Below are 15,530 nucleotides of genomic sequence, written 5' to 3' on the forward strand. Positions count from 1 at the left end.
TTGAGTTACCTATGAATTGCGTCCCGGAATTTAAAATTAAATTAATTATATGTATGTAATTATATTTTATTATGTTATAATATGCATTGATTTTCATTCAAATATGCAAAAATATGCTAACAAAAATGCATGTTAATTAAATTTATTTAATTTAAAAATGACAAATATATATAATTCATTAAATGAGTAATATGGACAAAAAAATGTATTAAATATATATCTATTTGAAATAATTGATGTATACCTAATGTAGATATATTTAGCTATGTATTTTGTATAAAGTAGGATGTTGCATTTTGAACATTCACTCATCTAAATAAAAAGTCATGAACAATAATAAATTAAGTATATTTTTTAATATTTCAAAGTTACTTGAAGAGTTACAGTTGACTACTAAAGACTTAAATTTTCAGTAAATATACTCTAAAATCGAGAAAAACTTCGTTCTACATCCGTTGAAGATATCAGGACGTACTTATAAAGTATACCAAGTCACTGCATGAAAGGTCTTTCGGTTAAGATTAAATTATCTAGAATTGAAAAAACCCGGGCCGCAACTCGTCTGTACCCAAAATAAACTCGGGCCGCAATTCGGATTTAGACCTTTTTTCGTAAATATTTTCGGGACGCAACTAGTATGCAGCCGTAATCTCTCCGTGATGTGTACTACGGTCAAATCTATGTAGGTACCTACTCAGTTGCGAACATTCTCGCTTGGACATGTCGACATGGTGTAAATTTACCGCAGTCCCTGGTGAAAAAAACGAACGAACTATGAGCAGTGTTGTAAAAAATACTTTTTAAAAGTATTTAAGTAATTACTCAAATACTCTTAAAATAAAGTATTAAAAATACCACCCAAATACTATAAATAGTAAAGTATTTGAGAAATACTCAAATACTTTTTAGAAGTATTTGAAATAATCTTCAAATACAAAAAAAAATTATTTTTACTTTTTAGTGCTGAAATAATTTGTAATAATCAAAAATTTGTTAATTGTATTTTAAAAACATGATTTTTTCAATAATCGACATTCTGATCAGTCATGTTAGTTGCACCACAACAATGAACTTTTCAGTTTTCTTTACAAATCTATATATTAATTCAAAACTATAATAATGTGTATTTGGATATCTCATACCGCCGTCGACGATAAACGATAATGATAATTATTGATAAAAATTGTCTTGGTAAATTGGTAGTAGGTACTAGGTATCTACTAATAATTACCTAGTAATAATATTTTCGTATAGTTAAATAATTATAACGGAGCTACACTTGTTTTGCTGAGCGTAAAATTTGCTATGTTATGTACTTGTAAGACGGAGACAACACATGCGGGTATCACGTCCACTTAAAAGTGAATAGTCTTATAAGTTATAATATACCTAATATGATAGTGCATGTGTATTGTGTACTAAACAAATGAAGACATGGGAGCAACAACAAGAAGACATCTCCAATTAATAAATTGTCTGTTTGTATACCGTATACGTTATATGTGGGCATGTGGCAAACACTTACCTCTATTCTAGCCTACAGTGGCTAGTGACCAATTATCAGAATAAAATTTTGAGTCGGGGAGATGCGACTATGCGAGAGATGTCTAATTATTTATAATATACATGTATAATACAGTATGTACATATATTATGGAATTATTCGCGTAATAAATAAAATATTTTTAGTGTAAAAACAATAGTCATCTCCATATTTTATATGATATCTCTGTATTTAACAATCAGATTTTTCTGGTTATTGCACCAAACGACGCAATTTGTTTTCTTAATAATTTATTAATGACAATTTAATGTGCAATAAAAAACTAATTTTGACCAAAATATGGAGATGTCCTATTGTTGCCATAGGCGCAACTAGGGTTAACATTCTGGGGGGGGGGGGGCTAACAAAACATTGTGTAATAATGCATGTTATAACAAGAAACAAGTAGCAATTAATTTCTTTAGATACCAAACATTATGACTTATGAGTACCCCATTTGAATGCCAGTATCTTTTTCTTTTTTTTGTTCATAAAAATAAAATAACATGAAACAATTTGCCGCCCTCTACAAATTGCCACCCTAGGCTCGAGCCTCACGAGCCTAATGGATAATCCGCCTCTGTTTACATATGTTTACATTTTTTTGGAATATAATTGCCTTTCTGCGGAAAGCATGCCATTTTTTTGTAGGCATATGGATTACTAACGCGATTTACGATCAATTTTTAACCAATGGATCACATCAAAAAGTACTGGTCTATGATGTAGATGTATACTGTAGTGGACAGTGTATTACTTTTTAATATTTACTGGTTTATCTTAATCATTAATGTAATATTAATAAAAAGAGTTATCTAGCCATCTAGGTATAAACTTTATTATTATAATTAATAAGATATGTGTTTGATGTGTTTAAAAAGGTTTCAAGTATTGATTATTGTAGATTTAAAACTTATAGCTTATAAGATAGTAGAATTTTTGTAAAAGGTAGTAGTATGTATTTTTTTGTTCACAGCCAGCTCTTCCACGGTACCAAACTAAAATGTTTCAAGCCGGAATGTCTCACTTAGAGCACTCCGATTTATCGCGTGATACAATACGGTGATTACACACTCATTGTCCACCAAATTTCCTCTTACATAAAAATATTTACCGTGTATACACCAAATTAATTTTACCTTATAGGTATAGTTATTATAAAACTGAAATAATTATTTCAAGAAAAGCACACAAAATAATTGAATAAACTTTTATAATTCATTTTTCATCTCAATCATCTAAATCAGGCACCGGCAACCCGCGGCCCGCGGGCCGCATGCGGCCCTCGGAACTTTTTGTTGCGACCCTCCAAATATAATTCATGGTATTTAAAATTTTAATTTTGTAGCTTAAATTATTATAAAATGTATAAATAATATTTAATCAATGCGAGATAAGCTATGATCGAAAACGTAATCTAATCTTATGTAATGTATATATCGTCGATTACGACAAATACGTATTGGTTATGGCCTTAGTGGCTTAGTGCAGTTCGTTTCGAAACATTCCAACGTGAAGTTTAAATTTCAACTGTTTTATAATAACCTATCAATTCAATGTCAAAAAAACGTAAAATTAGTGATGAACATCGTACATTCAACGAATCATGGACAGATTTATATTTTTTTATCGAAAATAAAGGTAAACTATTATGTTTAATTTGCAAAAAAAACCATTTTAACTGTAAAAGAGTATAATGTTAAACGTCACTATGAAACAGAGCATAAATTAAAATTTGACACTCTCACTGGTGATCTTAGACAGATTAAAATAAACAATTTTAAAAGTTCATTAACTAATCAACAAAATAGTTTTAAATTACAACATAATCAAAACGAATCAGGAGTACGAGCTAGTTTCGTAGTTGCTGAAATTATAGCCAAGTGTAATCGTCCATTCAACGACTCTGAGTTTATAAAAAAATGTATGTTAGCCGTTGTAAATGAAATATGCCCTGAGAAAAAAAAACAATTTGAAGACATCAGTCTCTCAGCTAGGACCTGTGTTAGACGTACCGAAGAGTTAGGAACAAATTTAATATTTAAACTGAAAGCAAAAGTTTCTAAATTTGATTGTTTTTCTATCGCAACTGACGAAAGTACTGATGTTTGAGATACTGCTCAGTTATTAATATTTATTCGAGGAATTGATTTTAATTTCAATATTTCTGAAGAATTAGCTGAATTATGTAGTTTGAAGGGAACTACAACGGGAGAAGACTTATTTATCGAAATTGACAAAACATTTAAAAAACTTGGATTAAGTTGGAACAAACTAGTTAGTGTTACTACAGACGGTGGTAGAAATATGAGTGGAATTAATAAAGGATTAATTGGGAGAATAAATGCGAAAATGGTGGAAGAAAGACATGAAGCACCTATGATATTTCATTGCATCATACATCAAGAGGCATTATGTTGCAAAGTTTTAGCATGGAAAGATGTAATGAATATTGTAGTATCGACGGTTAACTATATACGCAAAAATGCTTTGGCATTATTGGAAAAATTCAACCTCAAAAATCACACTAGTAACTTAATATTTGTATACTAAATTGCATTCAAGAATTAATTAATAATTATTTTTAAACTTTTAAATTGTCTCTACTAATGTATTTAATTAAAAATTAGTTAATAAGCACAACTGCAATGTTAAATTCATAATATGTTTGTTGCTATCTGTAAATATATTAGTATTATTTGTTAAAATTATATTTTTTAATATTTTAATTTTGTATGCGGCCTTCCATTAAAAACTGAAACAAATTATGGCCCGTGTAGGTAAAAAGGTTGCCGACCCCTGATCTAAATTAATGATTTATAAGCTTTTAAAAATGCTATAAATAATGGACATAACTACATTAAGGCATTCTAAATGAGTTTACTAAACATTGATCCATTTTGAAAATTGTTGTTTAAATGTGCATTTTTGAATTGCTTCTAGTCATAGCTATATTGTTAAAAGTTACCCAACTTCGTAATTTTTTTCTATTTATATAATATACAAATGACATGACCCGACGCCTCTAAGGCTAAACAAGAATGGGAAACGTAGTTGTTGCCGTCCGTTTGCGGATGAGATGACTGATTAATCATTCTCACTACACGACAAGTCGACAAACATAGGATAAATATACTCGGCTAAATGTATCATTTATCGCAAGGAAATTATATGCAGATTCCATTAAAATATTTCAGAAGTACTTTTCTAGAACCCAGTTATTTCCAGTTACAAAATACAAACCACAGATTATATGAAAACGGATTGTGCACTTCCTATGCTGCAATGTAAAAAATGCATAGAGTAATTATGATAGTTTGATTAAGATAATTTGAACATTGCCGTAATTTTTATGTATTTAGTCAAAATTTGAACTGTAAATGCTTATAAAAAAGATTTGTGACTATATATTTCTTTTATTTTTCAACTGCTATTGTAATAATATTTTAGGAGCCTTGTATTAAATTTTCAAACCTTAGGTATAAAAGGAAAATTTTTCATGAATTTCTAGGATAAAATAATTTATGAATTTTAGGGATTTTTACGTATGTTGTCAAAATTAAAATTTGAAAGCATGTAAAAAAAAAATGTGGCTATTTATTTATTTTATTTTTCAACTGCTATAATAAAAATATATATTATGTGCCTTGTATTAAATTCTGAAATCTTAGAATTAAAAAGAAAAATTTTATGAATTTCTATCTAAGATAATTTGAAAATTGCCGTAATTTTAACGTATAAGAATAACATATGAGGAACTTTGTATTAAATTTTCAAGTATTTTGATAGGGCCAAAAAAAATTTATCGACACTTCAAAAAAAATTTTTCAGAAAAATTGAAAATTTCAGTTGTCTATAAATACCTAAAAAAAAGTCAAAATCTTTTGAAAATTAAATCATGTAAAGAAAATGCCAATCTAAATAACTGGTAAAATTTTCATGTATCTACGACATATACTTTTTGAATACCTAATCACAAATATTAAAAACCGGGTAAGTCGTGGATGTCGCTCTGCTGTACAGTAGGTTACTGTAATGGATGGGATTGAATTTGAATGCAATGATAGGTATCATTGTATACGAAAAACGATTCTGAACGGAGATGATTTGTCAGTCTAGGATATATTATATTTAAATATTGTCATATATTCTATTTTGAAACAAATATATTATTTTTCAATTAAGACGCATTTTGCATAAGGCATGGTTAATCAATTAGTGTAGTTATCATGTAGTTATCATAATTCATAATACCTTATATTATCATAGATATACATATACCTGGTTTGAGGATAAATCGTTATCATTACGCGATTTCATAAAAATTTAAAACTCAAACGCTCAAAACATTTTTCCTATAATGACGCATCAAAATGACGATCAAGTATCTATGACTTATACTTTTTGAATAATAACAAATGTTTAAAATCGTTTGAGGACAAATCGTTATCGTTACGCTATTTCGTAAAAATTTAAAATTCAAACGTACTTAAAATTTTTCCTATAATGATGCTTCGAGTTTTCTCTATAGCTACTTGAAGGAAAACTTAGTTTTGTATTTTTAATCCTTAGTTATAAATGCAAACAATTTTATGATTTTTCAACTTAAAACTAATTTGCAAATATTCACGGTTTTGACGAATTTTTGCCAATATTTGAACTTCAAATACTAATAAAAAAAAATTGTGCCTATGTATTCTTATAATTTTTTAATCACTATAAGAATAACTTATGAGGAACTTTGTATTAAATTTTCAAGTATTTTGATAGGGCCAAAAATTTTTATGAATTTCCAACTTCAAAATTACTTGCAAATTTTTGCTTTTTCGACAGATTTCTTAAAATTTTGAACTGTAAACGCTTATTAAAAAAAGTTATAGCTCACGATATTTTATTTTTTTTAGCTACAATAAGAACATCTCATAAGGAACCGTGTATTAAATTTTCAAGTTTTTTTGGTCGTCCAAACTTTCTTTACCGACCCTTCAAAAAAAAATTCTCAAAAAAATCGAAAATTTCAGTGGTCTATAAATAACTCAAAAAAAGTCGAAATGTCCCACAGCTGGTTAAAATACATAAAAAAAATAATAAAAATTTGTTATAGTGGCTGTCTTATAGCTTTGCCCGCAAACACATAAGCGTAAAATCGTAAACTTTGGAAGGCTATAACTTCTAAAATAATAGTTTCCGGTAAAAAAAAAGATTACACCATCGTTTTAAGCATAAAAAAACAAGTCGGTTAAAAAAAATTTTTTTGAAAATCGTGAGGGGGTTGGTAAAGTGCATTTGTTCCAATTACTCTACATTTTTAATTTTGTATACTCTTTAAAAAAATATTTACCAGAATTCACTATCCATGTTCTTAAAATTTCTGGATTTGATGGAAAGACATGAAAAACATTATTGCTTGTCTTCCACGTTTTATAGCAGTTAAAGTACATGCATTTTTCACCTCCCGACATTTTTTAGTGAATTTAAAAATTATAAGCGCAATAAATTTAGATTTTCTTAAAAAATTCGCCTAATTATTTAAATGCAATTAAATGTAGGTGTGTGCGAATGTCGATATTCGAATGAACTCAAAACTCAATGGAGACAATGGACTATGGAGTATATGAATGATTAATTTTAACCGTTTTCAGATTTTCCATTGTAGTTGTAAACAATATTTTTGTAGCTATTTAGGCAGGAAACATGTTTAAAAATAGCCATATTTCCATTGTTATCACCGCAGACGATCATAACGCGACGGCCGCTGACCAAAGCGACACTAGCGATTACATGTCACGACGTTATCCGATCAACAAGGCGACCGCAACGCCTTAAAGCGGTATCCGATTGTGTTGGCCGGCGCAACGTATTTTGTATTTTTGTATTGCAGTGAGTGATCTATAGTATTTATAATCATTAATCAATGTTACCACACTATTATGACATCGGTGGACGCCGGACGGTGGTTATTCAAAAATATAATTTTTGTATCATTTCACCAACCTTCTCAGTCCTCGCCATTATTATTATCATTATTACATTATCAACAACATAAAAATGTATTTCAAGTTCTAACAGCGCAAAAAATTTTCACAATATTGCAAACAATGCTCAACAGCCCCTTACAAATATAATATACGCTGGGTCTGGGTGATACAATACGACAACTCATTATACAAAATACTCGATTCTAAATATTTAATCACATGGATTATTTATTGTCACAAGACGGGCAGTTGTCACTCGCAGGACTCGGTATTGGGAGGATGTTACTGAAATGGCTGGCGCTCGCTACTGCAGGATATGCAGGCCAGAGAGAGAGACATGCGTCCTTGCCCTTTTCAAAAGGTTTTTTGCATATCTAGAAATTTTCGATTTATCTAACAGTCTGGCCGTTGTTTTTTGAACTGTTGCATTTTATTTAATTTGTTAAGAATATGTGTGAATATAACATCATTGTAATAGTACGTACCTACTACCTACGTACTACTTACATTTAAAATATTATGGTCAGGGTGACATTACATTCTGGTGTGGGCGGTGTGGCATAATTTTAAGTTTTAAAAGTTTATAGAGATTTTACAAATATTTAAGATCCAAGTTAATGAGTAAAAAAATTAAATTATAGAATTTATTATAGGTTTACGTACACAGTGTACATGCTTAATGAATCTCGTGATCTGTAGCACACTACCTTCTAAGTAAGATTAAATAAATAGATATTTTAATCCAGCGACAGATAACCCAATTACTTATACCAGTATACACCGCGTCACCGCTATAAAGGTACTTGCAACTTGCACGGGCATACAACTGTAAACTGTTAGTCTGTACAGTGTACACCTGTTACGTTCATACTTATTTTAGGTGAACCTAAAATTGATGGATTTTTAACAAAATGTACACAAATGAGTCAAAATAAAAAAAATTAAGTGTATTATGTGTATTAAATTTATATTACCTTGATATTTATAACTTGGAATAAAAAAAAATGAACAATAATATTATTCCATTATCGTGTTGAATGTTAATTGTTAACAGCTATATTTAGAATTTGAAATATTATGGTAAATGATAATATTATACCGTATTAATCAATTACCTAGGTACCCTACCCGCATTACCCGCAATTACCTAATGTATTATTATTTATTGTCATTCATTTACCGTATTCGCTTGTGTGTGCCGTGTGGGCGCGTGGCCGTGTGGCGGTGTTTCTGATTCTGACTTCTATACTTCTGTAGTGCTGTACCACTGTCTGTACCTCTGGCAGCTGTGCACTTTGTAAACATACTTTACGTAATTCCGCATTTAATAATATTTATTAATATTAATGTGTAATAATTGTTATACCTATAATATTTATAGGTAACTTATAGTAATTATTATGGTATAATTATGACAGTGTTTGTGGTGTGTGTTGTGCCGATCTAAGGTGCTGAGTGTGACTGCACGATGCGACGATTGAGCACGTGCAACGTGTATTAAGGATTTTGTGAATTTGTTAAGGTTAACGTTTACCGAATATTGACAGTTGACACTCATTACTAGTCGTCTCACCAGTCCCCGGTTCGTGATGATATTTCGTTACCATGCTTATATGTTCTTAAAATGTAAAAATCTTGTCGTCGTAGTTCAAGTGTTCGGTTACAATCTTCGTAGATCATCATAACGATACCATGAGTAAGTGTAAATTTAAATGTAAATATGTAATACAATACAGAAGATTAACAGATTCTTGACAAATAACTTAAAAGACTGTTAAGAAACTGAAAATTGTAAACATACCTACTTATATAGTATAATATTCACATAATTTATTATTTTCTTTAAGGATCATGACATATTTATATAATTAATTATAATTACTATTACTTATCGGTACATTTATTTAATTCACATAGTGTGTATTAAGTACTATTAACGCATATAATATCTCCAGAAAGTCCCAGATATAAAGGCTTCCACAAAAGGCGGTTAGATGTTACTGCAATGCAAGAATAATTAGCATTGTGTTAATACAGTACTGTGATTCCTGATGATTCAATGAGAAAGACACTATTATTAGGTTATATTGTGAATCTCATCTCTGGGATCCACCGACATCATTAATAGAAGTATTTTATCAATTGCATTATTATGCTAATGTTGCTAAACTCATATGTGTTAACAAGCGTCAAGCTTACAATATTGTAAATCTGTGTTTAAAAGAATCAATATTGTGTTGTTACCTAGCTTAAATATTTAAGTAAATTGACCTATTATTAAATAAAATTATTCAAATATTTTTCAGAGCATTACTTATCTCATTGGTACATACCCAATTGTTATTCATTTCAAAATTAAATTATCAAAAAAATCCTGAGGTAAGATAATATTCTTATATTTATTGTCTTATGTTTGTTAATAAGTCTATTCACTCTATTACTAACGGTAACAACATAGAATTGATTCTGCTGAATGCAAATTGCTACATTCTAAATAATTCTACGTTTGTATAACTGAGATAACATGCGGGTTTGGTGTTTTATTTGCAAATTTATGTATTATAATCAATGTCATAGTCTGGGGGGATATTGGTTGTTTTTCCCTCTAAGAAATTTATTATTTATGTATAAAAACTATTAAAAACTTAGTTTAATTTATACTTAACCCCTTCCCTTACATATTCTTGGCTGCATCACAGACTTTAATTAAACATTATGTATGTTTGTATTTATTTATTTTCATAGCCATGTTCACAGGTATATAAACTATATCTATAGCTATATCTTATATATCTGTGGTCGTATTAATTGTCATTGCCATTACATTTTTTGTTTATTGAACCAACTATTCATAGGTAGGCGCAATCAAAGCTTAGCGACCTTTCAGAAAAAATTTCTTTAAAATTGGTACTAGGTGTTTGATACATATTTAATGGCACCTACAAACAGTAGAAATTGAATGAGTACTTAATATTCTTTAAGAATTCAAAACATACGGATAGATTTAACTTTTGTTTATATATATATTATACAGTGTATATATATATATAATATCACAATATTAGGTACCATTGAATACCTTTAGCTGGGTGACATTGTATTGAAATGGGGTTTTCGGGAAGTGATAGGGAGTAATTAAATACATATCATCAGACCAATTTCAAATTTTTAGCTCCCTCGGTACACACATGCGCAATATAACTTACTTTTTTTAAATGGCTACCCAAATTGTTTTCTGTAAATTAGATAGAGAATTTTTTTTAAAACATTTATTCTTAAAAAGTTTTTTTTTTTTACAAAACTGACCAAGTTAAAGTAAATCAAAATTTGGACTTGCGCGTACTGAGAGAGCTAAAAATTTGAAATTGATCTGAAAATATGTATTTAAGTACTTCATATCAACTTCCGAAAACCTCATTTTAATAGGTACTAGGTCACCCAGCTGAGATATTCAGTAGTACCTAATATTGTGATCATACTGTATTTTTGATCTTAAGTATTCTAGAATATAATATAATATGTAAAAAAAAATTTAATTATTTATCAAGTAAGATAAATGAAATTTTAAATAATACAGGTATCTACTTTACTTTTGAAGTAATGACGTTTTAAAATTTTTAATGTAGGTACCCTAAAACCAAATGTAGAATTAAAACACTAATCCACTAACATTCTTTTAGAATCCAAACAATAAAATGAATACCTATAATTTACATTGATATTTTTAATTGTTTTATGGATATTCTTAAAGATTCTAGTAACCTTGTTTATTGATTAGATATTGAGTTGGCATAGCATAGTGTGATGAAGTTATTTTTACTAATATGGTAGGCAGTGGCGCCGAACCCTATGTTAAGGTCGGGCCATGGCCCGACATATTTTGAAAATTTAGATAGGGCCGCTTCATATTGACCATTTTCTTCTCCACGGTATGCCATTTTTTCCGATATTAAGATGTTGGGCCTCTTGAAATATTTTTCGCCCTACTAGATTTTTAAGACTTCAGCGCCACTGATGGTAGGTAGAAACATTATAAATTATAAAGTATCATTCTTATTTTTTTCGTGATGATATTTATTTTTATTTCTTATATGAGTATTATTTTGATATATTTTTATCCTTTAAGAGGACGCTACACTGTCATGTGTTGTCTCTGTCTTACACGCATACTACATAGCAAATTTTCGTTCACTAGATTCAATAGTGTGCTATTAGTTTTGATATTAGAGTGAATTGACACATTATCAAACTTTTAGGTAAGAACATTATCTGTGTTCTCATGTTGGTTTTTTATGATATTTTAATTTTTAATTGAGTTATGAGCATGTTAAGTGTGGGTATTTGAAAATTCACATAACTCATTTAAAAATTAAAATATCGTAAAAAAACCAACATTAGAACACAGATAATGTTCTTACCTAAAAGTTTGATAATGGGTCAATTCACTCTAATATTAAAACTAACAGCACACTATTGAATCTAGCGAACAAAAATTTGCTATGTAGTACGCGTGTAAGACAGAGACAGCACATGCGGGTGTAGTGTCCTCTTAATGGCTCTAACCCTGCAAATCATTTCTGTTTTTACAATTAATTAGGTATTAATTTATTATGTACCTACCTATAGACCAGGAATGACAAATTCATGGCACACAATAAGATTTTGACGGCATGGAATAAATTAAAATATTTCTATTATATATATATTGGCTATATAATGTATAATATTTTTCATGGCTTGAAAAAAAAGGGATTTTTGGAATGTAATGTCCAAAAATTTGCCACCTCCTCCTATAAACTATAGAGTATTAAAAATGTTAAGATTGATATAAGTGATATTTATCGATTGATATTGTCACAAATCAATATTGTTGTACAGTGTAAACATTATTGACTAATATAAACAAATTTTAATTATTAAAATAAATCGATGTATATTCCAGATTAACTGTTAAATATAACTACATGTAAATTAGGTTTTTGGTTGTATTAATTTTCCAATATGTTTACTTAACAGGTGGTAAACTGAATACTATGGAAGTTAAATGTTGGAATGCCTATATTTCATATTTTTATTCATTTAAGAACTTTTATATTCAAAATAAAAATGATCAACAGATTATTCAAGATATAGCAACAAGTCTTCAACTCCTTGAAAATGAAGGTTCAATGTTGGTTTCCATGATGCCCGGAGATCTAGTTGCAGCAAAATATGAAAATGATGGTCTTTGGTATAGAGCTAAAATTTTAAATATTGAAGAAAACTCTTATACAGTTCAATTTATTGATTATGGAAATTCAGAGTTGTCGTCAAATCTTAAAATACTACCTGAAAAAATAGCCTGTCACCATGCAATGGCTTATCATTGCATGCTTGATGATGTGGAACATGAAGAATATGTAATTACAACTGTAAATGATATATATGATATTATTTTTGACTTTTTAGGATCTATAGAAGTAATTGTAACATTTTTAAACAATGAAGAAACCTATTTGGTGAGTATGAAGTGGGATGATAGATGTATAAAAATATTAGTAAATAACATTATTTCATATGGAATTACCCCCAAGACATATGAAAACTTGAAGACAATTGATAAATCTGGTGCAAAAATGGTTGTGAATTTTATTTATGCTCAGTCAATAAATGAATTCTATGTAGAAACTGAAGATAGTAAAGTAATACAAAATAAAATTGAATATATACTTGAAAATGAAACTGTTTGGGAACCATTAACTGAATATAAGATTGGTAAAATGGCTATTGCAAAAAGTAAAACTGACAATAGATGGTACAGAGTAAGAATTTTAATGATACACAAGGAAGGTGAGTGTACTTGTTATTTCATTGATTATGGAGTTCAAGACAAATGTTCAGAATTCTATGAAGCAGTTGGTTATTTAAAAACAGCTCCTCCATTTATAAAACTATGTTCATTACATATTCCAGCTAAAATTGAAAATAAAAGGCTTTCTGAGTGTTTATCAAAAAGTTTTGTGAATGAAATGGAACAATGTAAACAGAAAAAGATGATTTTAACTGTAAAAAAAACTGGCGAACCTACTGTAGTTGAACTATTTGTTGATGATTTTAATGTGGCCAAACTAATCAAACCTATTCCAGTGATTATATTTAATGTTATTCATTTAAATATGCTAACAGTTCAAATAAATCCTCCTAGTAGACAAGTTGTATTGGCTGAATTAAGTATAATTAAAACTTTAAATCCTGTTGAAAAACCAAAATATTGTAAAATGTATGGAGCTTTGGTGAACAATATCTGGTATCGTGCAGAATTAAAAACTAAGTTTAGAGGTTCAATGGATATAATGTTGGTGGATATGGGAAGTAGTGTGGTAAATGTAGAAAAATTATTCGAGCTTCCTAAACACCTACAAAACATTAAATACTTGACTTTACGCTGTTCATTAGGATTGGATGAGAAATACTTCAGTGTGCATAAACTAAAACAAATATGTAATACTAAAACAGAGTTTATGATGATACTAACTGAAAACAATTACGTTGATGGGCATCTTATACATTTATTTTTAAATGATGAAGATGTTGCGATGATCATTAAGAAAGATTGAATAAATAATTGTTTTGTTGTGTTTTCTAATATGAATTCTTTTATTCATAAACGTTAATTTTAATTTATTTGTTCTAATACACACTATTGTGAAGTATTCAAAAAAAATGTACATTTATTATCTTTTTATTTTATAAATACATAAGTCAATTTGTTTCCTTTTTTTTTTGTATTGCTTATTGAAAATATGATATACCTAAATTATACTCATAAACAGTTTAATAACTATTATGAATAAACAATTAAATTTGTAAAAAAATGTTTGTATTACTTTAATATCATTTAAAAATATTCATTAAAAACTACCTATACCTGCCTAAACAATTAAAATTGGTTCTATATATTATACTATATTGAGTTAGATACTTCTATTGAAATTCAATTAAGTCCAAAAAAACAAAAACCCAACTAAGTGAAACAGATTAGGATTATGACAACAATAAAATCAGAGTTAAATTTAAAGGAAATCTTTGGTAAAAACGAGATTCTGAAATATCTAATGCCATATATATACTTGATACAATATAATATGATTTAAAAAAATGTATTTTGATGTTTTAGGTTGAATATAGTACTAATACAGTCAATGTTTTATTCATACCAATTATTTTATATTGCAGTATGACTACATTCTTTGAATTTTCTATTTAAGTTAGAAATGTATGGTGTTCATCACCGTGTTTTAAAAAATGTTTTAAACATTACATCAGGTACTCATATCGACAAGCATCATAAATACCCCATCAATAAGTAATTATGTCACAGAAAGAGTGGCTGTAGCTTTGGAGAATACACATGTATCAACAACAAACTTGCAAATCGATCTTTGGGAGTGGGGGAGCTGAAGCCCTAATACAATATTGAATATGCTTATGAAAAATTAAAGAATTTTTTTTTTGATGGGGGGGAGACTTGAAATTTAGGACCTACCTTTTCTCTATGATCCAAAGTCTTAAATTTATTGGTCACTAATTGCAATTTAGTCTTAACATTTCCTTGCTCTCTTAGGGTCGGGCCACACATAGCGGTCGAGCCGCAGCGGTTCAACCGCCAGATTACCGTTCACATGTGCGCGGTCGAACCGCGTGCGGTTATACCAAAGTATTGGGTGATTGAAAAATTATTATATTTTAAAACTTAGTAATTAATAGTACCATATACTACAGTTGACATGCTCGTAATACTACTGTTGACATGCACGCTGTTCCAAAAGAAAATATACCAGATTTTCATGTATTTTATAATAGATTTGATAAAAAAAATTTAAATTATATTTTAAAACATCAGTTTTTTTTACAAATAAAAAAACAGTGTAATTTTAGGTTATGAAAGTTACCATAAACCTTAGGCCCCACTATTGGAATTCTTTTTTTTTAATGCAAATGATCTCTGAAAAAATGAACCGCGACTATGT

The 15,530-nt window shown here is 28.9% G+C and overlaps 2 protein-coding genes across 4 annotated transcripts; both read left to right on the top strand.

Moving 5' to 3' along the window:
* Positions 1-3,099: 3,099 nt before the first annotated feature.
* On the top strand, positions 3,100-4,096 carry LOC149058767 (general transcription factor II-I repeat domain-containing protein 2-like). The gene is made up of 3 exons (XM_089218457.1): positions 3,100-3,133; positions 3,234-3,641; positions 3,717-4,096. The coding sequence occupies exons 1-3, from the start codon at positions 3,100-3,102 to the stop codon at positions 4,094-4,096; spliced, it is 822 nt and encodes a 273-aa protein (XP_089074583.1).
* Positions 4,097-7,347: 3,251 nt separating this feature from the next.
* On the top strand, positions 7,348-14,375 carry LOC107164034 (tudor domain containing protein). 3 transcript variants are annotated; one of them, XM_089220306.1, is made up of 3 exons: positions 7,348-7,423; positions 9,828-9,900; positions 12,538-14,375. In XM_089220306.1, the coding sequence occupies exon 3, from the start codon at positions 12,555-12,557 to the stop codon at positions 14,115-14,117; it is 1,563 nt and encodes a 520-aa protein (XP_089076432.1). In that variant the 5' UTR covers positions 7,348-7,423; positions 9,828-9,900; positions 12,538-12,554; the 3' UTR covers positions 14,118-14,375. The 3 variants fall into 3 exon arrangements, with proteins under 3 accessions (XP_089076432.1, XP_089076431.1, XP_015367195.2); XM_089220305.1 differs by lacking the exon at positions 7,348-7,423 and adding an exon at positions 8,679-9,217; XM_015511709.2 differs by lacking the exons at positions 7,348-7,423; positions 9,828-9,900 and adding an exon at positions 8,679-9,217.
* The last annotated feature ends 1,155 nt before the right edge of the window (positions 14,376-15,530 follow it).

This window comes from Diuraphis noxia, unplaced genomic scaffold, assembly GCF_037042655.1.
Source record: "Diuraphis noxia isolate RWA-SAM2 unplaced genomic scaffold, SU_Dnox_SAM2 contig0002, whole genome shotgun sequence".
Lineage (NCBI taxonomy): Eukaryota > Metazoa > Arthropoda > Insecta > Hemiptera > Aphididae > Diuraphis > Diuraphis noxia.

Excerpts from the sequence above, each read along its gene's own strand:
- LOC149058767 (XM_089218457.1), top strand. The coding sequence starts at position 3,100 with ATGTCAAAAAAACGTAAAATTAGTGATGAACATC. Across the intron at positions 3,134-3,233 it reads TAAAATTAGTGATGAACATC|AGTATAATGTTAAACGTCAC; the intron begins GTACATTCAACG and ends TAACTGTAAAAG. Across the intron at positions 3,642-3,716 it reads TTCTATCGCAACTGACGAAA|AATTAGCTGAATTATGTAGT; the intron begins GTACTGATGTTT and ends ATATTTCTGAAG.